Here is a 25,425-nt window from a genome sequence, read left to right as displayed (position 1 = left end):
GGGCACATGCAGGGGATAGCAGAACCCCTCCTTGGCCTCAGGCCACTGTCCCCCAGCCTGCAGAGGGAGATGAGACATCAGAGGAGCAGGCTGAGGTGAGGAAGGGCCCCAGAAGTAGGAGCCCAAAGATTCCTAGCCTGGGGCCTGCGGCTGAAGAAGTTCTAGCCCTCCCTGTGAGAGTCCGGGGCCAGGCCCTTGTTTGTTTGCTCTCAAGCTCCCTGCCCTGAGCCAGCGGGCAACACGGAGTCCCAGGGGTGGCTGCCACCCTTCCTCCACCCTGAGGCTGGGCAGATGGCAGCATGTCTGGCAACACTGAGCTTTGGGGCTGGCGGTCAGACCCCTGTGCCTTCTTCCTGGGTCCACTGGACTGTGCCAGAGCCGTGGCAGCCAATAAGCACCATCTCCAGGCTATGGGGTTCCCAGGGCAAGGCCAGGCCCCCTGACCCTGGCGGGGGCTCTCCAGTACTGGCAGCCTCGGCCTGGTTCATGGGCTCCGGGGGCCCAGTCCTAGCCCCTTCCTCAGGAGGCGGTGGGCCTGGGGTGCTGGGCTCGGGGCAGAGTTCTCCTGAGCCTGGGGGCTCTGAGTCAGAGGTGGAGGTCCAAAAAGCTGTGGCTTGAGGCCAGGGGGAGCTCTGAGACGCCGGGGGGCCCCAGGGCCAGGGTGCCACGAGGGGAGGGGGCCCTGGACGAGGGTGGGGCCGGGTCCCACTCAAGACAGAGCCAGCTGGGGGCTGCAGGCAGTAGGAGGACGTCCCAGTGTCCACACACAGAGGCTGCAGGAGCCCAGAGGTACTGGCCGGGCAGGGCCCCTCTGCCGATGCCCGAGGGCACGGGCCCTCCCCCTGGGGTGCCAGGATGAGCTGCACAGCCTGACGAAGGGACTGCAGCCCCTCCCGCATCTGCTGCACCTGCTCAGACAGCTCCATCACCTGCAGGGAAGGGAGGAGGGTGGGAGGAGGGCGTGGTCAGTGGGGTGGGGACCTCACAACAGCAGGCGCCCCCCACCTTGCCCCTCACCCACCGCCTGCCGAAGCTTGTCCAGCATGTCTGTGTTCCTCACCTCGCTGGGCCCAAGGGGGACAATGCGCAGGCTGTTCTCTGTGGACAGTAGGGTGGGGTTACCAGCCAGGGCTGGTGAACGAAGACAGACAGCGCGGGGTCCAGGCCTCCGCCCACTTAGCGCAGACCACACTGGCCTGGCCGGGCCTGCTGCCGCCAGGAACAGCCACTTACTTACAACCTTACCTGAGTTGCTGAATTCTGTGCAAACCGCCAGGGGGGCCTTGGGCACACTGGCTTGTGCTTCCCCCTCAGGAAGCTGCCTTTGTGCCTGTCTCTTGTTCTGTCCTCCAGGCAAGGGGACACTCCCTGGGCCGCCTGGCCTGCCCAGGGGCCACTTTCAACTCTGCTTCCCCAGTCCTGTATCCCCCCACTGGGCCAGACACGGTGCTGAGGGTTTCAGCACCATTATCTCATTTAACATGCACAACCACCTTTTTACAGATGGGAAGCTGGGGTGAGAACCAAGGTCACACAGAGACCTGGCAGCAGAGATCTCACCAAGCTCCATTCCAGCTACCTTCCAACACCAAGGTGCTGGTCTTACCCCACTGCCCTGCCCAAACCATGCAGGTGGGTGAGGTCAAGAGGGCACCCAAAAAAAATAAAAAGAAAAAATTAAAAAAAAAAAAAAAAAAAAAAAAAGGCACCCAAAGTCTGCCCTGCCACTTTCTCAGAGGCTCCCAGGGCAAAGGGGCTGCCCTGCCAACTTCCCCCCGGACCCGGGCCCCAGTACCTGGTCCGGGAGAGGGGCTGCTGCTACATTCTGGGCCAGACCGCCTCACCCGGAAAGAGAACTTGGGCTGGTCAGAGCCACAGCCGTCCTCAATGCCATCTACTACCCTGTGGATGCAGGCGCCAGGACAACAAATCAGTTGACAGACAGCCACTGCAGTGTTTCATGGGACAAGATGCCCCACTGTCCACAGAGGCTGCAGAAGCTTGGAGCTGGGCCGGGGGCTTGGGGCCCCAAGCGAAGGGTAACACGTGGTCCCTTCTTCTAGGAGCTCGCAGTTTCACTGGGGATTCAAGCTTGAATGAGGTGAAACAGCAAGAGAGTTCTGAGCAGTGCATGGCATGAATGGTGGAATGGGGGCAGCAGGGAGGAGGAGTCAAGGAAGGCTTCATGGAGGAGGCTGGAGGGATGGATGGGCATCCAGGGCAGGGGTGTGCCTGGCCGGGGCCCCAGCCCTTTCACTGCAGCTCTGCCCAGAGTTTAGTGGCCCAGAGCTCGCTCACCTGGGGCTTAGATCTGGGGGTACATTCCATGGCACAGAGGGCAGCTGCAGCCCCTCTAAGCTCCGAGGGTGAGCAGAGGGACCAGCCTCAGCCTGCAAAGCTCCTGCCCTGCCCGGCCGCCCTCTGCCGCCCAGCGGGGGCCGGGGCGCCGTTCGACGCGGTGATAGCAGCTTGGCGGCCGAGGAGGATGAGGTGCAGCTGGGGGACAGCAGGGGGCTGGAGGGCTCATCAGCTGGGGCTGGCGAGGCTGCGGGGCCCTGCTCCCCGTCCGTCTCCTTCTCCTCCAGTGTGGACATGAGGGTGTTGTCGCCACTCAGGGAGCTGGTGTCCACCTGGGGATAGTGGGGGACAGGGAATCATCATGGAGAGCCCCCGCTATGTCCCACTCACACCCCGCAACCCGGTCTCATCGCCCTAGATGGGAGAAGCTGATTTTGTTAAACAGGATGCCCAGTGTCTCCCACCTCCCAAGGAAGGACTCGGCAGGGGAAGGGGGTGCTTTTCTGCTGCCACCACAAAGCCACCAAGCCCCGGAGGCGTTCGCTGTCCCTCAAAATGCTAGCCAAGTGTGGACACGCTGTCCCTCTACTTGGTCCCTCAGGCTAACTGAACGATCCAGGAGGACCTGGTACCAAAAACCCGTTTGGAATTAGTACTATGAGGCAGGAAAATTCAAAAGCCCCTCAGAGCAGTCCTGTGTCACTGTGAAGAAGCAGGGGGCACTGCAGGGCTAGTGTGGAGACTAGTGTGCGGCCTGCCTGGCCCCGACCCATGGGCACCACCCCTCATCTGTGACCTCACAGCCTCCTCGTCTGGTACCGGTGGGCTTGCGGGCCGTCTCATGGGCCGGGAGAGCTGGGAGTGGCGGCTGAGCAGAGCTGGGCTGGGCTCTAAAGGACAGTGTGAGAGTGGGTGAAGGGGCTGCAGGGCATAGCGCCCCACCACCACCACCACGTGCGGGGTGCTCACACGGCACCCCCACAAACCCCTTCTCTGCCCGCCTCACCAGGCCCCCCAGCACTCCCGCCCCTCCCCGCACGGACCCAGTTCCCTCACCTCTGCGGGGCCTCCGCCAGCACCCAGGTTGTAGCTGAGCTCCCCTCGGAGGCCCCTGCTGAAGCGGGGGGCGAACTCGGGGTACAGCGCGAGGCTCTCGTGCAGGCCAGCCAGCTGCAGACACTGCAGGACGCAGTACGTCAGCCCCTTCACATCGGCGTTGGCCTTGACCACCTGCTCACGCCGGGGCAGCTCACAGCCAATCAGATCACCCTTCCCTGGGAAGAGGAAGCAGAGGTCAGCAAGCCCTGCCCCTCAGCCACCAGAGAGGGGGTCGAGTGGGGCCTCTCCAGCCAGGACACGAGGGGAGCAGCAGGGCCCGGGCCCTGGCTGACCCCTGCTGCCTGCCTCACTGGCTCCTCAGACAGGCTCGGGGTGAAGAGCATTGTGACCCAGGTGCTCAAGCACAGTTGGGATCAAAGCACTGTGCTGAAACAACCCGAATTTCAGATCTGAGACACCAGTTCTAGTGGTTCCCAGGTTGCCTGTGGATCAGAATCCTCTGGGAAAGTTAAACCAACCAGACTCCCCGGGGCCCATCACTACCAACAGAATCAATATCTACTGGAGACCCCACAATTGTTAAGCCCTGCAGGCGACTCAGGTAGAGCGTGTTCAGGAACCAGTACGTGGAACCAGCAAGTTAGTGCTGTGTGGCACAGTGAAAAAAGCAGGGGGCCGCGTTATTTCACCTCCCTGAGCCCTGGTGCCTCATCTATATGAGAGATTCTGTATTGAACTGAGTCTGTGGTGCTTTCGAGATCTTACCAGAAGGTGTCAATGGAGGGTTTTCCCACCACCCGGCTGAGACTGCCACCTGGCTGACAGCGATTGTAAAATGGCATCGACTCGAGTCCGCATCCTAATCTCAGACATGTTAAATTGTGGGGAAAAAAATGTGTGACTTAGAATCAATGAAATAGGATGTCTCCAATCAGGGACATGGTGATAAGTTAGTGTAGATAAAGTGCCTGACACATAGACGGCCAATTAAAGTTCATTTCCTTCCCTTCCCTCCCAAAAAGAGTCCCCTATAGATCATTCCCAAGAGGGATGGCAATGCCACCAGGGCTTGGGCAGAGCACTCACGGCCCTCACAAGGCAGCTCAACCCACGGCCAGACATTTCACGAGATTAGACAGCGTCTCCTTATCCCTAAGGAAAAGGATGGCTCGCTGCCGCCCCCGCTGTGGGCTGCCTCACGCTGCCAGCAGAACTCACTGAGCTTAAAGGCCTCCTCTAAATGTTCATGGACTTTTGCTCAAATTTAAGTGTAGAACGCATCGTCGTTAAATCTTATTTTCTTGGTTTCAGGCCATCCTTCTGGTTCCTTCGGAGAGCTGTTTGGATCTCAGTGTGATCATCTGATGAATGAGCTCTGTCCTCACGTGTGTCATCTGGAAATAGGATAAGTATGTATTTCTTGTCTTCATCCAAGAGGGGAGATAAAAACGAGAAATAGGACAGGACCAAGGACGGAGTTCCATGCCACTGGTCTCAGGGACCAGAGCCTGCCCTCCAGGCTGGCCTCTCAGCCAGAGCCTCCAGCTCAGCTCATCAAGGCCTGTAAGGTCCTCCCTGCACTGTCGCCCAGCTCACCTCTCTTCGTCTTGCCTCTTTCCTCCCCAACTAACTTTGCACACTTAGCTGTTAGTTCATACACAGAGGTAGGGGCCAGAATTGACACTGCTAGATGTGCCGTGGGCCTTAGCTGCAAGGAGCAGGCAGGAAGCACCTGGATGTTCAACTAAGGAGGCAGGTGGGGGATGGGGTGAAGGCAAAGCAGAAAACCAGGCCATGATGAGGCTGGGGAACCAGGCATCCATCGGGGCATCCAGAGTGGCCACGTCAACAGAGGAAACAGTTCATCCAGAACGTGTGGGTAGGGACAGGATGGATCAAAGGTGGCATAAGTCCCAGTGCTGGGGAATTCTGGAGGCAAAGGCCACGGCACAGGCGGTGGCCACCCGTGAAGCTGTCTTAATACTGAACGTGGATATTCTGAGACCTGGTGCCTGGCATCAGAAAACAGATATTCTTTCAGGACCCATGCCAGCTCCCAGCCATGCTGCTTCCTCAGCTCCCAGCTGAAAACCATCTGTTTAATAATCCACTAGACAATCTTGCTTTGGAGTGACCAGTCTGCCACTGTCAAAATCTGCCTTTTTGCCCTTCTGAATCTCTCCAGTTCCCCATCATTTCTCAAGGATTGCCAGCCATATGTGAGTGGCCACAACTCCGTTTGTTCAGAGTCCTGGCATTAACTCCACGTAGGGCCAGAAGTCAAACTCATGAACGACACCTCTCTCAGCTCGCATGGTATTTCTTTCTTCTGTTTCCTGTTGGAAGACCATTCTCCTCAAGGAAGAGAGGATGGACACGCAGTCGCTGCTGGGCATGTGGTCTTGCTGGTTCTCCAGGTTAATGACAAACTTCAGCCCCTCCAGGCGTCAGCTGTCCCCACAGGGAGTCTGCAAGTGCTGCTGCCTGAGGATTTGGCTGTGGTCCGGGCACCTTCCATCAGTGTGTGAGGCCCTCCGTGACCCACGCAGATCACAGCGTCCCCACCCTCTGGGGTCCGTGCTGAAAGCCTCCCACAGCCCTGAAGCCTGCAGCCCCGTGTTGCCTGCCACCCTGAAATCGCGCCCTTTCTGCAGGATGAGTCTCCCCAGAGCAGAGCACCTAAGAACACAATGTTAAGAAGCCTGAGGTTTAGAGTTAGCAGACCAGGTTCTAGCCCAAGCCTGCCTGTTCATTAACCTCTTGGAGCCTCAGTCTCCTTCTATGCAAAATGGAATAGCGATCGTTCCTCCGCACTGGGTTTTGTGAGGTTTGTGTGAGTTGAAGCATGTAAGGGCCAGGACACAGGGCTGGCCCTGCTGCGGGACCCCTGGGGCCAGCATTATTATCATGTCAGTTCCGAAACCGCAATCTCCCCTTCCTTGTCTAGGGAATTGATCCCTCATCTTCACCTCTTTCTTTTGCCAAGAAGGGAAGTGTATTCAGAGTCTGAGCTCTGCTGTTACCCATCGCAACCCTGGGCTTACTCTAGGACCTTCCCTAGGAAAGTAGCATCTCCCCTCTTGGGCCTGGCCGGGGTGGGCGGGGAAGGTTGCGGTGAACAAGCATGGCGTTCACACACACCTATGGTCAATTAATCTTCAACAAAGGAGGCAAGAATTTACAATGGGAAAAAGACAGTCTTTTCAGCAAGGGATGTTGGGAAAGTTGGACAGCCTCATGTATATTAGAACACACCCTCTCACCGTACACAAAAATAAACTCAAAACGGCTCAAAAACTTAAACATAAGAGATTACACCATAAAACCCCTAGAAGGGGACATAGGCAAAACATTCTCTGATATAAATCGTATCAATGTTTTCTTAGATCAGTCTCCGAAGGCAATAGAAATAAAAGCAAAAATAAACGAATGGACCTAATCAAATACAAGCTTTTGCATAGCAAAGGAAACCATAAACAAAGTGAAAAGACAACCTGCGGAACGGGAGAAAATATTTGCAAACGATGCGACCGACCAGGGTTTAATTCCCAAAATATACAAACAGCTCATACAACTCAACAACAAAAAAACAAAGAACCCAATCGAAAAAGAACCAAATAGACATTTCTCCAAAGAAGACATACAGATGGCCAAGAGGCACATGAAAAGATGCTCAACATCGCTAATTATTAGAGAAATGCAAACCAAAATCACAGTGAGGTACCATGTCACACCAGTCAGAATGGCCATCATTAAAAAGTCTACAAATAACAAATGCTGGAGAGGGTGTGGAGAAAAGGGAACCCTCCTACACTGTCGGTGGGAATGTAAGTTGGTGCAGCCACTGTGGAAAACAGAATGGAGGCTCCTCAAAAAACTAAAAAGGGAGTTGCCGTATGATCCAGCAATCCCACTCCTGGGCATATATCCAGACAAAACTCTAATTCAAAAAGATATAAGCACCCCTATGTTCATAGCAGCAGTATGTACAATAGCCAAGACATGGAAACAACCTAAATGCTCATCGACAGACAAATGGATAAAGAAGATGTGGTTGGGCTTCCCTGGTGGCGCAGTAGTTAAGAATTCGCCTGCCAATGCAGGGGACATGGGTTCAAGCCCTGGTCTGGGAAGATCCCATATGCCGCAGAGCAACTAAGCCCATGCACCACAACTACTGAGCCTGCGCTCTAGAGCCTGTGAGCCACAACTACTGACGCCTGTGCACCTAGAGCCTGTGCTCCGCAGCAAGAGAAGCCACCACAATGAGAAGCCGGTGCACCGCAATGAAGAGTAGCCCCCGCTCGCCACAACTAGAGAAAGCCCATGCACAGCAACAAAGACCCAATGCAGCCAAAAATAAATAAATAAATAAAATAATTTTTTAAAAAAACAACAAAAAAAGATGTGGTATATATATATAATGGAATACTACTTGGCCATAAAAAGGAATGAAATAATGCCATTTGCAGCAACGTGGGTAGAACTAGAGATTATCATACTAAGTGAAGTCAGTCAGACAGAGAAAGACAAATACCACGTTATCACTTATATGTGGAATCTAAAATATGACACACATGAACGTATCTACAAAACAGAAACAGACTCACAGGCATAGAGAACAGACTTGTGGTTGCCAAGGGGGAGGGGGGTGGGGGAGGGTTGGATTGCGAGTTTGGGGTTAGCAGATGCAAACTATTATACATAGAATGGATACACTGTTATACAGTCCTGCTGTATAACAAAGGGAACTATATTCAATATTCTGTGATAAACCAGAATGGAAAAGAATATAAAAAAAGAACGTATATATATGTACAACTGAATCACTTTGCTGTACAGCAGAAATTAACACAGCGTTGTAAATCAACTCTACTTCAATAAATTAAAAAGAAAAAAAAAGAATGGCGCCCATGCCTCCCTTTCTCCTGCCTGAACACTCTTTCCAGCACTTTCATCCTTAGCATTTGGTTTTCCTCCTTGACAGGAAGTGCTCCCCTCTGTCCCGGTCCTTCGCTCAGTCTGGCCTCCAGCACCCGCAAGATTGAGTTCACCTCCTGTGTTGCCGCCTTGTGGTCACTGGGTCCGCTCTGAGCTTCGCCCAGGGCCCCATGGCTACTCCTGACCCCACCCTGGCTGTTTCTCCCTGGTGGCCTTGCCTGCGTCTTCTCTCCGCGTTTTCTGCAGATGGGGCCCTGGTTCCACCCGCCTCCCCGCAAGCCCTGGCGTCCTCCGTCCCACCCTCACAAACCTAGGATGGCGAGCATGGTGCCGCCCTTGAGCACCTCCATGGAGCCAGAGCAGACGAAGTAGAGGGCCTGGAGGGCGTCGCCTTGGTGGATGAGGTACTCGCCAGGCGTGCAGAAGGCGGGCCGCAGGGCCAGGGACAGCGCCCGCAGGCAGCCGCGGCTCGCCGCCTCAAACAGGGGCAGCTGCAGGACCTCCTTGTGAAGGTGCATGGCAATGTCTGCGCGGAGCTCGTCCGGGAGGCTCTGCAGCAGCTGCGGGTGGGAACAGGTGCGGAAGGTTAGGGTGGAGTGGGAGGCAGCCTCCCGCCAGCCCTTTGCACCCCGAGGGCCTCAGAGCGAGGGCAGGCGTGGGAGGGGCCTTGAGCCCCACCCCCCCACCCACCCCCCGCCCCCGCACAGCATCCAGCTCCACACAGGGTCCAATCAGTGAGGGGGGCCGCCTCTGCCTCCCTCTCAATCACTTTATCCTCCCCGCCCCCCATGGGCAGCCCTGCTTTCCTCCTCCAGGCCTTAGACGTGGCTGTCAGTGAGCAGGGCCTCTAGACCTAGCGAGCGTGGAGACGGGCCTCCGAGCCGGCCCGGCTGCCTCCGCTCCATGCCGCTGGCCGCCCAGGAGAGAGTGGAGGCAGGGAGGTCAGAATTCTGCATCTCTTGCCCTCCAGCCCGCTGCTCCTGGGAATCTTAGGCCGAGCGCACACTCCTTGAAGGAGTAAAGGCTGGAAGAAGGGCCGGCCCTGGAGGCCTGCGCACCTCGGTGGTGTCGATACCGTTGTTCACCGCCCAGGTCGCCTGGAAGTACTCGAGCATGCGCTGCTTGAGGGGCTTGGGGATGCGGTGGATGCGGATGTAGTCGCGCAGGTCGCGGGTGCGGCTGTGGTACAGAAAGCGGCGGGCGTACATGCGCTGGATGATGGCCGTCACGTTCCCAAACACCACCGCGTGCATCAGGGCTGGGGAGGGTGGCGAGAGGGGTCACCTCCAGGACCAGCCTGGCCCGGCCGGACACCGTGCGGGACACATCTGTCCTCCCCACCCGCAGCCCCGCGCTGGGCAAGGCCCCCGGCCGCTGTGCGGCGTGGAGTCCTGCGGCCAGGTGGGCTCTCCTGGCCCTGGGCTCGGGTTCCTTGGGGCCCCTAGGCAGAAGCACCTCTGGGAAGGACCTCAGGGCCCTGTGGGAGGTGGGGAGGGACGGGTGGCCCAGGGCATGAGTCGGGGAGCGGGCCCTGGACGGGGAGCGGGGCAGGCCTCACCGCCGATGAGCATGGTGCAGATGGAGAAGATCTTCTCCGTGTCCGTGTTGGCAGACACGTTGCCGAAGCCCACGCTGGTGAGGCTGCTGAGTGCGAAGTAGAGGGAGGTGATGTAGGCGCTGCGCAGTGAGGGGCCGCCCAGGAGCTCGGGCCCCGTCCTGTTGGCCTCGCTGCCGCTGCTGCTACAGTTGTCACTCTGGCCAGAGCTGTTCCCTATAGCTGGGCTCCGGCCCACCAGGTAGTAGGGGGTCTCCAGTCGGCGGGCCAGCTCCTGCAGCCAGCCTGGGGAGGGGGCAGGACAGCACTGCTGCACTGCGGGCGCAGGTGTGCCTGCTGGTACCCCCGGGGGGGGGACACACATGGCTGCAAATCCACCCCCAACGCTTCCTGCCACGTCCGTCCCTCCTCTGCCAGCCCTGCGCACCCCTGTGCACCCCCTCACCCCTCCCCAAGACAAGCACACGAGGTCGAGACTGTCATCTCCCCAGACGGTGTCTCTGGGTGCCGAGGCTGGAGCGAGGAGCTCTGCACCCTCCTCCCTGTGCTGGCGCTAATCCCGGGCCGTGGGCCCAGCTGGAGGGGGCAGAGGGACTGGGGGGCTCATTGCACCAGCCACAGCCTCATCCCCAGGGCCGCCTCCTCTGCCTTGTCCTCCCAGACTCCTCTTGCTTTTTCTCTGAGCTCCGGAAAGCCGCCCCGCATTCAGCCTCATCCCCCCCCACAACCACACACACCACCCAACCTCATGCACGCGTTCTTGGGCACACCGACGTGGACGCGTGCACACACCAGTAAGGCTACAGATGCAGTTGAGAGGACAAGGACACACGTGTGTGAGCACAGTCCCAGGAGCACAGCCACGGCCTGTGCATGCTTGGGAGAGAGACAAGGGTAAGCGGGCGCTTGCACACTGACACCCAGGTAGGAGAGGGACACACCTGCATGGACACAAGCACACAGGTGAGTGCACTCGGAGGCCACAGACAAGCAGGCCACCGCCGTGCACACAGCTCTGTACACACGCAGACACAAGCCAGCCTGGGACACTGAGAGGAGACTAAAGATCGTCCCAGTCTCCTCATCAACCCCCCATTTTCTGGTCTGGCCTTGGAGGAGGTGGGGCTGCATACTGGGGTCTCTCAGGAGCCCACAGCCGCCCAGAGTCACTCAGCCCAGCTGGAGGGCTGTGGGAATTCTAGGGTGTTAGATGGGGGTTCCCAGGGTCCACAGAGGTCCCAGGGGTCCTGGCAGAGCTGGGGGCCATGGGGAGCAAGGGAGAGAGAGCAGATCTAGCATAGAAGTCCAGAGGGTGGGCTCAGGATCACAGGCTGCGGGGGGACCCAACTCTCCACGTGCCCCTCCCCAGCTCCCGACTCCACACTCACCCTAACATCGCACATGCTGCTGCTCTCTGTGACCCTCACACCCCTCCTCTCACCACCCACCCATTCATTCAGCAATCTCACGCACGTGTGCCAGGAGCCGGGGGACCCCCAGAAGCTTACTGCAGCGATATCTCAGAGGTACACAGCACCCAAGGGTCCCGGGATGGGGCTCAAACCCACATGCTATTGGCTAGAGCTAGAAGGCTTCCCGGAAAAGGGGACACTGGTGGTTGGTCTCAGAGGATGGGTAGTTTTGAGACAAACTGAGAGGGGGGTCATTCCTGATCTAGGGAAAGGTGTGGGCTAAACCTAGAGCTGGAGACAAGTACAGGCGAGTAGCTTGGCTTAGCTAGAGTGTGGGGTCCGCACTGAGGGAGCAAACTCCAGGCTAAGGAGTTGGGGGGATGTGCAAAGTCCTGAGCCAAGGTGAGGACTCACCCTCCTGTTATTTGAGATGTGCTGTGAGAATGCAAGGAAGTACACAAAACTCTTCAGTCGTCATTTAGTTAGGCCTCTGAGGTGAAGCCAGTAGCTGGGTGAGGAGGAGGGGGCTGGAGGGTGGAGAAGCAGGAGGATGAGGGGAGGATGCAGAGGGGTCCCTCCTCACTCAGTCTTGGTCATGGGGCATTGGCAGCCCCTGGAGCTGGTGGCGGATGATCCCTCTGCGTGGGGAGTGTCGGCTGCAGAGGCCGTTCTGGAGGCTGGTGGTTTTCATACTGAGAAATGCTCCGAGCGACCTCCCTCAGTATTTAGCACAGTCTTTTGAAAATCCAGCCCATCTCCACTGGGCTGATGGGATTCTGGGGCTGGAACTCTATGTCCACACCAGGGGCAGTGGAGCAGTAGAACCAAGGCAAGGAGGCAAAGGGAAGGCACCTCCCACCAGACAGAGCTGGGCCAACAAGAGGCGCCACTCTCACCCATGGACATCCCTCCCAAGGTGGACTTTGGGAGGTCTGGGTGTGGCTCCCACCCAGTTGGGGGTAGTTTCCCTGGAGAAGGAAGGGGCAGATGATGATGTGAAGGACTTGGAAACTCCCCTAATGTGAGCTAGTACCAGCCCCTGTGGAACTTAGGGTTCAAGGGTGTCATCTGCCCAACAGTCAGACAGCCCCTTACAAGCCCCATGCTCTCCATGGAGGGGCTCAGAGCCCCTCTGGGAGCCAAAGGTGTTCTTCATGTCAGCTCAGCAGCCCCTGTGAGGTGGTCAGAATGGAGGATCCACATGGACTCAAGACATGGGGTGTCTGGGTTCTGTGTGGCAGGGGACTGACCTGGTGATTTGGTGTCTCACCCACTTAGGGGTCAGGGCTCTGCATCACCGTTACCCATCTCCCAGTCCTCTGAGCATGTTTGTTGGGGGGCCGTCTGACCCCAGAGCCGCCTCCGCTACAGCCTTCCTCTGGGAAGGGCGGGCGCCAAGGAGCTGACATACTGCCTGCAACGTCTTGGTTCCTGTGCTCGGCAGCTAGAGCTTTGGGGAATATCCAAGTGGGCCTCTGGGCTACACACCAGTCTCCGTGGGCTTGGCGAGGGAGGGAGGATTCGCAGGAGTCTCCTCATCCCTGGGAACTGAGCAGAGCATGTTTCTAAGGCCAACCTGGACTCCTGGTGACCGACCCCATCAAGGAGCAGACAGTCATGGGGGGGGCATCTGAGCAGCTGGCCTCTTGCCCACTGACTGGAAATGGGGGCTAAAGGCCAGTTACGGGGAAGTTGCCAGAGGGCTGGAGGGCATGGGAGGAAGAAGGTGTGTCCAATTTTGGAGCTGCGGGCGTGGAGAGTTAGACGTTGTTGGAACAGAACGGGTCTGGAGACAGAGGGAGAGGATGGAAGTTGAGATGTTCACACCGTGGTGCCAGTGGAATCGCCCAGGGAGAGCAAGGCGGTGGGGGTGTGGGGGTGGCCAGGACAGGAGGAGGCCTCCTCACAGGGCAGAGGGACGGCTGGCAGGGTCAGGTGCTACAGGGACTCCAAAGGGAAAGAGTTTGGCCCCAGAAGGTCACTGTGACCTGCAGGGTGACATTTGGGGTTGAGAGGTGGAGGTGGAAGCCCTCCTGGCAGGAGTTAAGACTTGAGTGGGAGGCGAACAGAGGGAGGAGCTGCAAGAGTGGAGGTGAAATGAAGGAGAGTGAAGACACTGGTGGGACGCAGAGAAAGGCTGCATTTCGGGCTGGGGCAGGGCTGAAGCAGCTGAGAAACATGCTGCCGGAGGTGACAAGAGTGGGCAAGGGGCCTTAGGAGCCAAGATGGTGAGGGATGAGCTTTTGAGAGGGTGGCAGGAAAGCGCCAGGCATCGGAGCAACCCTGGAGAGGTCTTCTGAGAGGGGTGGGGTTCCCAGCTGGGCAGGGAGTGGGCGAATGTGAATGTGACACAAGCTTGACCACGAGGAGGCCGTGATGGGTGAATAGACTCCCCCAGGCAGCCCACCAGGCTTCCTCCACAATGTGGGCCTGCAGGAGAGCAGGCCTGCCTCGAGGTGGTGGCTCTGTCACGCTCCCACCTGCACACACACGCGCCAGCCCCCTCATTCTCCTTACAAACACACACCTACTGGCACACATGCCCCTGATACACACTTATGAGCATGTACACATGCAGACTTGCACACATCTCTCTGATACCTGATATCAGCTCACGGACATCCCCTGACAGACACACACTTGGACTCACATTTCCCTGACGCACGCACCCTCAAGTGAACGGATTCCTTGGGCACATATGTACACACACACACACACACACATGCACACACACATACACACACACACACACACACACACACAGAGGCAGCCTCCAGTACCGATCTCAGGCAGCTCGGAGGCGCTGCTCTCGATTTCCCGCTGGCCGATGTAGAACCAGATGCAGGCCACCCAGTGGGCGAGCAGGGCGAACACGGCCATGAGCAGGGTCAGCACCACGGCGCTGTACTGCGAGTAGCGGTCCAACCGCGGGAGCAGGCGCAGCAGGCGCAGCAGGCGCACCGTCTTCAGCAGATGCGCCCCGAAGTACTGAGGTGGGGGGAGGCGGGAGGTCACCCCAGGGCCGGCCCCCCTGTCTTGCCCCAAAGCCCACCCAGCCCAGCCACACTGACCACGTTGACCTTGAAGGCGTGCAGCAGGTCGAAGGGCAGCGCCGCAATGACATCCAGCAGGAACCAGGTGCTAACGTAGTGGAGGCAAATGGACTTTGGGGCAAACACCACCTGGCCCGACTTGGACACGAACGTGGTGCGGAAATTCAGCACAATGTCTGGGGGAAGTTGGGGCGGGAGTCAGCACCGGTGGGGAGGAGCCACATTTTCCGGGGCACCTGCTCAGTGTGTAACACTGTCCTGGGCCCTTTACCTGCATTGTCTTAGTTTTCGCAGTAAACCAGAGGGTGGATATTGTTGTGCCTATGTGATGGAGGGAGAAACCAGCTTGGAGAGGCTATGACTAGCTCAGGGCCAAGTAACCCATTAGTGATGAAGACATATTTGGAACCTAGGTCTGATTTCAAGGCCCACAAGTCATAAACGGGGGAGAACAAGGGGGACACTGGGGGGCAGTTGAAGCTATGCAGACTATCCCCATCAAAGCCCGGGGGGTCACCAGCCCAGGGAGGGGCGGGAGGCACAGAGCACACATACCAAGAATGAAGAGGACCTCCACGGCCAGGTCGCAGACGCTGGGGGGGCCACGGGCGGCACTGGGCTCCCGGGCTGTGCTCACGCACACGCTGTAGGGCACGGTGACAGCCACGTAGAGGGTGGCGAGCAGGATGAAGCCGTCCCAAGTGGCCCTCAGTGACCCACAGTGCAGCAGGATGAAGGGTGACTTCCGGATGGCAGCTACTTTGTACTCGGGCAAATTTGGCTTCTCTCCAAACACCCCCTGAATGAGAGGCAGGGCAGGTCCAGGCAGGGAGGACAGGAAATTGGCACAGGCTGAGTTTGGAGAGGGTCTGGGACAGGCATCTGCCTCCTTTCTCTCCCTGCATTCTCAAAACAACCTCTGACACAGGCATCAGAGTCCCCTTGTTATAGATCAGAAGACGGAGGATCGGTGAGCTCAAGTGACTTAGGTGAGGTCACACAGCTGCTTAGGGGAGGAGCCAAGATTGAGCCAAGGCCCATCTGACTCCAGGGCCAAAACTCTCCCGCTATACCTTTGACAGATCAGGCGTGTGACATTCTCACCACAAGCCCCAAAGTGCTGGTGGGGCCTCAGTAGCCCCCTGGACATTCTCTCTGTGGTGGGCTCGGTTCCCCTTCTCCATCTCCTCAACCGGCCCCTACCCTGCCCCACCCCCCAAACACACACCCTAGCGCCAATCCACCTTATTGAGCTTGTGCTTGCCCTTGGGCTGCTTCTGCAGGTGCCCAGACAGGTGGTAGAGCACAGCCCGGCTCCGTCGCCGGTTGGCATTGAAGCCTTTGGCCCCTGCCCGGCCATATCGGCGTCGGCCACCACCTGCAAAAGAAGAGGGGGGGGAGAGAATGATGGGCAAAGCACTCACGCGCCTCAGCCCAGGGGCTTGCGGGTAGGACACCAGTTGCTGGCCCACGGAATGGTCTGGCTCACTGACTAGTTAGTCTATTTAGAGCTGGGGGCTCCAGCGTTTCTCACTTCCTGGAGTCACTTGCCAACACCAGCAACGGGCAGTCCTGGGGGTGCTTACAGACACTCCTCCCAGTGCCTGCTTCTAGGAGAAGCAGGTTTGGACCCAGGCAAGGCAAGAGAGGAACACCACAGGGAAAGGCCTGACAGAGGAGTGGGAGGCGGTTCCCAGGGTGGGGAGTGCAGAGCTAGCAGGAGGCCATTGGGCAGAGTCAAGGCCGCCCAGGGCTGGGGGCGGGGATGGGGAACAGAGAGTACCCCCAACACCCCCAAATGGCAAAGAGGTCTTGGAGCAGCTTCTGATGACGGCTTTGTGAGCTGTCCAAAGCCCCCCCACCCCCCGCCAGCCCTTAGAGGATGCAAGAGGGGAAAGACCACAAGGACTTAAAAGAGGGCTTTGGCCAGGACTCCCCAGACAGGTTTGCATGAGGACAAGGAGCCAGGTGGGTCTGTGCTCAGCCTCACTAATCGGTGGGAAAATGGTACTTCATGGGCACTAGTGGAATTTGTTTCTTTCAGTTTCTTAGTAAAGTTGACTTTAGAAGTCCAACTTTGTCTCCACAAGCTCTCTGTACCTGGGCCTGGGGAGGTGAGAGCAGCACAGGCTCCTCGGCCAGCAGAGCAGGAGTCAGTGCGTGCAGGCGGGGTGGGGGGCCCACAGACCCACACTGGGCACCATGGCCCCGCCAAGGCTTGAGGTACCCAACACCCCGGCCGCAGCAGCCAAATCGGCACCCCACAGGCACCCACCTGTCTCCTTCCAGCTGTCGGGGCCCCCTCGGTTCTTGGTATCACTGATGTCCTTGTGAGAGACCAGGAAGAGGGCCACCTCCCCTTTCTCATTCTTTATGGGTATCACATCCAGGAGACACCAGAACGGGAGCCCTGGGCACAAAGGCAGACTCAGCCCAGCTCCCACTCTACACCCGAGCCAAGGTGACAGAAGGGCCATTGACACCCCTGGTCAAGGCACATGCCAGCTCCACTTAGGACACTTAGACTCGATCCAACAGGGCGGGGGAAGGCAAGGGAGAGCAGAGACGACAGTCAGACATGTGTGTTCATAGATCTGTCCTGCTAAGTAAGATGGGGACATTTTTCTGCTGGGGTGGGAAATCCAAGATGGGAAATTGAGTACCAGCTGAGATTGGGGTGAGGACCGAAGAAAGGAGGGGCCAGGAACAAGAGGAGGGGTGGAGAAAGAGGAGAGGGGAATGTGGGAAGATGGGATGAGATGGAGAAGATAGGATCGGAAAGGAAGGACTGTGGATGGGGTGGGTACCAGGCTGGGTGAGACCACGAAAGTAAGGCAGGCTGGCCAGGTGGCCCCTCACCGCTCTTCCGGTACAGGATCAGCTCGGCCTTGAACTCCTTGTGCTCATCCAGGGCCTTGCGGATCTGGTGGCGGACGAGCTCACTGGTGTCTGGCCCGTAGAGGAAGGAGCAGGCACAGCCCCGCTGCATGACCTCGGCCCGGGAGAAACCCGTGAGGTCGCAGAAGCCATCAGAGCAGTAGACCACGGGGAAGAGCCCCGCCACCTGGGCGTTGCCCAGCACGAAGTTACTATCTGCAAGAGAGCACCTCTCAGAGGAGGTGTGGGGTGAAGGGGCACAGGGTCTACTACCCCTCCTTTCCCAATTTCCTGCAATCAAAGGGTAGGTGTTACAAATCCCAGGAATCCTGTGTGTGAGTGTTTGGGATGGGGGGTTGGGGGAGGGTTAGGACAGGAGCTGTTTATGAACAGGAATTAGAGTGTCACCTGTGTGTCGGTGCCCTGAAAGGTCCCACTCCTAGCATCGTGTGTATCAGTGCATTCAAGAATTGGCATGTGTGAGCCCTGAGGTTGGTGAATGCAGCCCCGTGTGGGTGCTGTGCCCTCTGGAGTGTGACCTGAGCAGCTTGGGGTAAGGTGTGGGGTTAGGGATGTCCAAAGGAGGACTGCAGGACCAGTTCTAGGCCAGCCTCAGCCCCCCTCCCCCCGCCCCGCCAGCCTCTGCCAGGTTCACTCACCAGCCAGGTACTCAGGTTGGCTATTTGGCTCCTCCCACCGAGACACACTTGGACGGAGAGGCAATCCAAGCCACCATCTATTCTGCACTCTGTTTGAGCCCCAGTTGCCTGAGCCCCTGGCTCAGGAATTAGTGAATGTGATCCACAATGGGGGTGTAAGAACGGTAGCTGAGCTCTGGCAGCCTGGAGCCAGGAGTGTATTGGGGAGTGGGGGGCGCTGCAGGAGCCAAGTGCAGGCAAAGCAGATGGAGAAGCCTGGGGTGGGGGTGGTCTCAGAGATGGGCTTCCACCCCTATCAGGAACCAGAGACAGAGGCAGAGAGCTGGGAAGCCCCACTGGGGGTGAGTTTGAGGGAGGAGAAGAAGGGAGGGGGCTTTCACGACTTTCCCAGTGCTCAGAGCCCCGGAAAACCAGGATCCAGAAGCTCCGGTCACCTTCTCCAAACTTCCCCAGTCTTAGTGGGAGTCCCCAAACCTATCTTTTGGGGGCTAGAGAGCTCAGTGGGTTTAGGCTGGTGGGTTTAGGTGGTGAGGTGAGGTTGGACTAACAGTGCTCTCCTGAGTCCCGCCTACTCTATCTCGGTTTGCAAACCTCTTTTCTAAATCTGTTTTTTTAGCCTCTAGGCTGTCCCTTGAGCACCGCTTCCTTGCCTCACTTCCCAACCCGCCAGTTCGAGGGTAGTTTCGGTGGGATAGCGCCAGACGCAGGGATGGGATGGGTTAGACTGACTAGGTCGGGGTTCGCGACCCCAGGAACAGACGACATGACCGGCCCCCAAACCCAGAGAGTTCTAGCCATTTTGCCTGGCCCGGGGCAGTGTTGACTCTGAATTTTTCGGAAACGGCGTCTGGAAGGAGACGGTGGTCCCAGCTAAAAGTGGGGCTCGGGGAAGGGAGGGCGAGAGCAGGAGGGCTCCAGGCTGAGATGTCTGGGTGCAGGACTGACGGGAACACTGGCCAGGGACAGCTGGTCCGGGAGCCAGTGGGGCGAGGGTCGGGACTCACGCGTGCCGTCGAAGCGCGTGGCGATGGTGTCCAGGAAGGTGTTCTGCGGCGCCAGGAGTCCCCGCATGGCCGGCATCTTAGGCGGCTGTGGCCGCCTGCCCCATCCCTCCGGGGCGCGGGGGCTCAGCGCCGGGAGAGGGCGCCCAACTCGGCCGCCCCCCGCCGGGCCCCGCGCCCCCTAGCGCAGCCGTCGGGGAGCAATGCCCACCCCGGGCTCGCAGGTCCCGCCAGCCGCCCGCGCGCAAGGGGGCGTCCCCGCCGTCGGGGCCCGGAGCATGTCGCGCGGCTCCTCGCGCCCTGGCCGCCCACGATTCCCGGACTCCCGGCTCCGCGCCCGCTGTGCTCTCGGCACCCTCGGCTCGAGGTGGCTGCAGCAGGGGCTCCCGTTTCGGCTGCGGGTCGGCTCCGGCTCGGGCTCCGTTGGGCACCAGATCCCCGCAGCTACCTCCGTCTGTCGGGGAGAAGCGGCAGCCTCCCTCCCTCCCTCCGGCGCCCGCAGCCAGCACCGGGGTAACCATGGAGACGGGGCACACCCAGGCAGGGCTGCCTCCTTAAAGGGACAGGCCTCCTGCCGAGGGATCCCCCCCCCCCGCTCGGGACCTCGCGGGGGCAGGGGAAGCGGCGCCCTCCCTCCCTACCCGCGCCACGCAGGTCGCCCGGGCCACTCCGAGCCGCCCCGCCCGCCCCTCGGAGAACGACGGGCAAGCGCCTGGTCCCGCTCGGGCAGACTCAGCCGCAGGGGCGAGGCGTCTTTCTCTGCAGCATGGGGGTTCTCAGAGATCCTGGCAGCCTCTCCTCCCCCGGAGGGACCTGAGGAGAGCTCAGGCGGGGGATGAGCGGGGGGTGCGTGGTTTAGAAGATTTCCCCTAAGAAAAATGTAATGGGAAAGGGGGCTGGGCCAGCAGGTGGAGGTGGTGAAGACCGGTGGTTGGCGGAGGTTGGGGCAGGGGAAGTCTAAAAGGAGATTTGGGGGAGGGGGTCTAAACCCAGCTTTTTGGCATCCAAGCCTTTCTTAGCCTCAACTTGACCCTCCAGGGAATGGATCGATCCGTCACTAAGCGACGCCGCTGCTGGCTGGAGCTGCCAGGAAATTGGAGGGTGGGTAGTCCTGGAAATAAGGTTTAGACGCTCTCCGTGTGTGCCCGGGAGGTGGAGGGGTGGGGAGTAGAAATGAGGTGTGTGGGGATGGGGGCGCCCCAGATCCTTTGTCTTTCCCCTGTGTTTCTCTCTGTCCCCCTTTGCCGCTCCCAGGCTGCGCTGAAGGGTCAGGTTGCAAATACAGGGTACAGTAGATGTCAGACGCTGGGGGAAACTTCCTAACCGTGCGCTAGTGGGTCTTTGCGGGCGGGGAATGAGAGAACCGAGTCTCCGCTGCCCCAGCGCCTTTAGTCTTAGAGAACTAGGCTCTGCGCTGAAGGGGGAGCGGGGGCTGCAGGGACCCCCACCTCCAGTGAGGGGGTGGGGAGGAGGGGCCGGCGGGCGGTGCGGAGCCGGGCACTGGGCGGCAGTCTCTCACTGGTCTCCAGCGCTGCGTCGGTCCCACCAGCCTCGCGCTGCCAGCGCCGCTCCTCCTCCCTCCCACGATTTGCCAGCGAGCGCGGCTACCGCCCGCGCCCAGAGGAACCGCCGTGGCCAAAACAGCAATTTGTTCCCGAACGAGTGATGCGGAAGGCTCAGCGCCCCCACCCCTCTAGGAGACACAACCGTAGTCAGCAGCATCGGAAAGGAAGGAGTGTCCCCCGCTCCACCCACCCCTCATCTGTGACAAGGGCCAAAGCCCCAGGCACCTGTATTAAAATGAGCTGGTGCTTGGGCAGGAAGAAGAGGAAGCGTCCCCCTCCCCCAGTCCTCTGAATCCTGGAATCCCGCTCCCAGGAAGCACGACCCTAAGGAGGCTGCAGATCTTGCTTCCGACCCCGACCTCCCACCCTCTCACATGGGTCCAGGGCTGCACCGTAATCCCTCCCCCAAGGCTCCTCTTTGCCCCTCCAGGCGATGTTCAAGCACACTGCTGAGGGGCGGGTGCAGTTTAGGAATCGGCTCACTTTGAGAGAAAGGATGAGGCTATGGTGGAAAGCACCCAACTTGAGAACCAGGCTACTTACCCAGGTTCGAATATAGTTCTGCCACTTGCTGTTGTGATTTTCCTTGCGTGACTCAATTTTCTTCTCTGTGAAACGGGGACAATAACTACATCAGAGGGTTGTTAGGATTAAAAGATTAAAGGATCTAGAACAGTGTGTGACATTTGCAGCATGTAAACATTATTCTCTGATTTTGAATCTTATAGGAGCCCCGTGAAATATTCAGAGTAGATGCTACTTACTCTCCATCTCACAAATGAGTAAACAGAGGCAGAGATAAAGGAGAGACTTGCTCAAGGTAACCAAGGTGGTAAATGGCTAAGGTTCCAACCCTGACACACTCCCAACCCCAGGTCCAGAGTCTACCTCACTCCAGCATAGCTGTCTCCCACTGTGAGGACTCAGGAACAACCCCAGGCTAGCTGTGTGGCGCTCACAAGGACTGGTCATCTGGGGTTGTGCATCAGATCCAGATGATCCTCCCGTGGAAGCCCAAGTGTTCAGACTTTGTCTTCAAGCTCATCCGCCTGTGCTGGTTTTGAACATCAAGCCAAACCAGATGTTTTGGGTCAGGGTGAGCAGGCGGTAGACAGAATACGTGGGGTGCCCCAAAGAATTACCATAGCTGAGATCGACTTGGTGCCAAAGCACTGTGCTAAGTGCTTTCCTTGGATTATCCGGTTAATCTTTACCATAACTGTGAGGTAGTCACTGTTATAATTGCCAATTTACAGGTGAAAACATTGAGGCAGAGAGGTTAAGATGCACTGTCTCCTCCAGAAGCTCCAGGCACAATGCCTGTGTCACTGTTTTTGTGCCCTGGTCCCCATTTCCGGGAGAAGAAAATATACTAACGTTTATTGAATGCTATGATCACTCTTCTTATCACAGAATGAAACAGCAATGTTTTGGGCTTTAAACCCCTTCCCCCATTGCCCTTCAAAGAATTTGTGTGAAAGTGTGTATGGGGTAGAGATGCAGCCACTGTCCCTTTGCTTTGGCCTGGCCTGATTTAAGGTGCCTTTTCCGTCTAGATGAGTGTCTAGATCTCAACCCACTTCACTATTTCACTTTACCTAGTCCCTCAGGTCTTCCTGCCAGACCTGGCTTATAGTGAATTCCTTGCCTCCTCCTTCCACCCACAGAACCCCCGCAACCACACCCCATGCGTGCACACACACGCATACACACACACACACACACGCACGCACGCACGGGGCAGGGGCCCACATTTAGGAGACAGTAAGGTGGGGGTCGGGAGGAGTTGAGAAGACAACAGGGCACGGCAGGGTGTGTGGGGGGAGGTTAGGGACCACTGGGCTCCTCACTACAATCTCCTCTTCCTTGCCCCTTTCCCCAGTTCTTGACTCACTGGCCTCAGTGGGGAGTCACAGGGAAGGGAAGGTTGAGGAGGAGCCCTGTTCAGAGATAGCTCAGAGCCACTGTCAACAAGGAGGAACTCAGGAGGCTGCGTTTTGGAGCTGCCGTGGGAGGCCTGTGGGAGTGTTATCTACAAAAGGAACAAGGAGAGAGAGGAGGGAAGAGCAAAGCGAGGAAAAAACCGCTCAAGACACAAAAGATGGAAAAAGCCCCCCTGCCAAGTGCAGCAGGCGGAGTCAGTTGCTGTGTGCAGCCGCTGAGAACAGGTGGCTGTCGAGGAACAGAGTTCAGGGCCCCTCCCCTCTCCTCTCCTCTTCCTACTCTCTCCACCCTCATTTCCGGAGGTCCCCAGGTCTGTCTCTCCTTCTCAGGCTGTGTGGTGTGGTGGGGAAATCTTAGGCTTTAAAGTCAAACTAGTCTAGGTTTCAATTCTAGCTCTGCCACTGAGTGACCTTGGGCAGGGATGGGGGACGGGCGCTAATCTCGAAGAGCATTAGTTTCTTCATTTGTGAAATGATCCTTTCTCAGAGGATTGTGGAGAGAGTGAGATGAGCTTAGTAAGTGGTTGTGGTTGTTATTGAAAGTCCCCGTGAGCACTTGTCCTGCCCCTGGGTGCTGGGACCACAGAAATGAGCTCAGCATGAAGCCTCGCTGAAGTTCCCCATTCCCACCAAAACAAACACGACATCTTGGAATACTCTGAGGCCTCCAGTACTTGGCCGCCCCTCAGCTGTCTCATTCTAAGCCATCCCTTTTCTTTTAGTGGAGGACCCTAGCTAGTGTGAGGAAACCACAATAAACTTTCTAAAAGGGAATCCTGGATAAGCTGTTGTATATCGCATGGCTAGTTACGTGGAGGAAAGAGATCTGAACCGGGAGTTAACTAGGTTGACAGCAGTTTGCTACCGTGCCACAATGCTGGGGTGCCTTGTCCTATCCTTCGGTAAACAGCCTATTAAAAGGGGACGGTATGGTCATTTTGATGAGTGCCCACTGTGAACAGCCACCGGACTTCAGGCCATGGGGACACACTGCAGTCGACTGCTGGCCCCGCCTGCCGGAAGGGCAGTTTATCATCAGTCCTGCCTGCAGTCAGCAAGGGGGTGAGTCTGAGAAATCTTCTCAGTCTCTCAACCTGCGTGTTCTAGCAGCACCAGAAAATGGGTTTGTCTGAAATCTAGTTCCAGAGAAAGCCTAACTGGGTTAAGTTGAAGAGAGACATAAAAAGGAGACCTGACTTTTCCCTGGGGAATCAGAGTGGGTGGTATTTGTTCCTGCTGTTTTGACGGCTGTGAAGGGGCGGGTGGGCTGGAGAACAGTTTTGCTGGTGGTGGTGATGGTGGGTGAGTTTCCTCACCCAGAAAAATCTTCAGATAGCGGTTCCCCTTGGTAGGGAGTCACAGACTAGTAACAAAACTCCCTCAGCGCCTGTATGGAAATGACGTTCCCTGGCTCTCCTCGGACTCTGCCACAGCCTTGCTCCCTGTTTGCCCATGTTGGTGCCATCAGCATCTGGCCTGTGCCACCCAAAGAGCTCAGAAACGGGGGTGGGAGGGTGGGGGGTGGCTTCCTGACAGTTGTCAGGACAAGGGGGCACAGAGCTCACCACGATGGGGGGATATGCACTCAGGGGAGAAAAGCTACAGAAGGAATAGGGTGACTGAAATATTATTTTTTCATTTTTGGTTAATTTCTGATTTTATTTTTTTGGTTATTTTTGGTTTTATTTATTTATTTTTTTGGTTAATTAGGTCTGTAAGGCTGGAGATCAGGGAGGTCTTTCATGCACTTTTTGACAAGGCACGAGAGACAGAAAAGTAAAGGAGTTATGGTGAGTGAACGTTTAACTAGTCACAGGTTAGCTTGGACACCAGGGTACTGTTCTCAGCGCCTGCTTGATACCTACCTTACCACTCCATGAAGTAGTTACCAGTCTCCACTTCCCAGTTCAAGAAGAGGTTCAAAGATGTTACGTTATTTGCCCAAGGTTAGTTGGTCACATAGCTACCAAGTTGTGAAGCCAGAATTAAAAGCCAAGTATCGGTCTCAAAAGTCCAGGGTCTTTCTACTCTACCACACTGCCCAGCCACCCGACACTGCTTCCGAGAGTTTAAGAGCTCTAGTTCCTTCACCTGCAAAGTGGTTGAGGAAAGAGCTGGAACCATTTATCTTTGCCTCAGAACTCAGCACAGTGCCTGGCACCCAGCAGGTGCCTCAATGTTTGAAGCAAAGAATGTGCGCAGGTGGCTAAAGCTACCAGAAGTCCAGCTGGGCTGACTTTACAATATGATGTTCTGGCTACCAGCTTTACGGTCTGGTACTCTGAACTGGTTAAAAGAGTGACAAAACAGCTCCTTGTATCAGTTGCTGACCTCCAAACATGTACCATTTTGGATAGCCATTTCTTCCATTTAAGTGTGCTTCTGTATGCATATAATCCTCTCCAGGTGGGATAAGGTGGGATGAACCCTGTAGATCAGGCAAGACAAACCCTCATTTTGTTAGGTCAAATGGCAGAATTTCCAACGGCAACAAGCCATTACTCTACTGACCTTCTCCAAAGAGGTTCACAGATTGATAACCATGTGTCCTGGCTTTTCTAGGCCACTCCCAACCTAAAGTAGTTTATCCTGTTGTTCCCCACACATACCTTCATACTCACAAGACTGTACCCTGGTTTGGGATTCTGAAATACAAGGTCACCTTGTCTATAAACCACTGAGCAAATGCCTGATCACCGCTGGTATAGTTCTAGTTCAAGCACAGGCCCTTCGAGCAGTGCTTCTCCATTTTACTCACAGAAGACAGCAAGGCTCTTTCATGCAATACTATTACCTTGTACTCTTTGATCTGTATGTGTCAGTTGCCCCAACTAGTTTATCAGCCCCACAAAGGGCTGTGTTTTAGTTATCTTTATCTCTCCTTAGCTTCCAGCTCAGCAACTGTACAAAGCACTCCCAAACACTGTTGGTGAGAATCCATGCATCTTTTAAGAGTACTTTACCAATAACTGTATGATCCAACAATTCCACTCCTAGGAATTTATCCTAAAGATACACTCTCACATGTAATGAATGATGTATGTATTATACTGATGAAATAT

The 25,425-nt window shown here is 57.0% G+C and overlaps 1 protein-coding gene across 1 annotated transcript; it reads right to left on the bottom strand.

Moving 5' to 3' along the window:
• Positions 1 to 38: 38 nt before the first annotated feature.
• KCNH3 (potassium voltage-gated channel subfamily H member 3) lies at positions 39 to 18,992 on the bottom strand. Its single transcript, XM_036867105.1, has 15 exons — positions 18,859 to 18,992; positions 17,178 to 17,411; positions 16,594 to 16,728; positions 15,563 to 15,696; positions 14,874 to 15,117; positions 14,337 to 14,494; positions 14,046 to 14,253; positions 9,857 to 10,138; positions 9,357 to 9,556; positions 8,609 to 8,858; positions 3,355 to 3,572; positions 2,299 to 2,630; positions 1,796 to 1,902; positions 1,022 to 1,098; positions 39 to 929 (listed from the first exon to the last, which is right to left on the bottom strand). Exons 1-15 carry the CDS (start codon positions 18,932 to 18,934, stop codon positions 333 to 335), a joined length of 3,252 nt encoding a protein of 1,083 aa, XP_036723000.1. The 5' UTR covers positions 18,935 to 18,992; the 3' UTR covers positions 39 to 332.
• Positions 18,993 to 25,425: the final 6,433 nt, after the last annotated feature.

Source organism: Balaenoptera musculus, chromosome 10 (genome assembly GCF_009873245.2).
Source record: "Balaenoptera musculus isolate JJ_BM4_2016_0621 chromosome 10, mBalMus1.pri.v3, whole genome shotgun sequence".
NCBI lineage: Eukaryota > Metazoa > Chordata > Mammalia > Artiodactyla > Balaenopteridae > Balaenoptera > Balaenoptera musculus.
The sequence above is the reverse complement of the archived record's forward strand: the minus strand, read 5'-3'. Positions and strand labels throughout refer to the sequence as shown.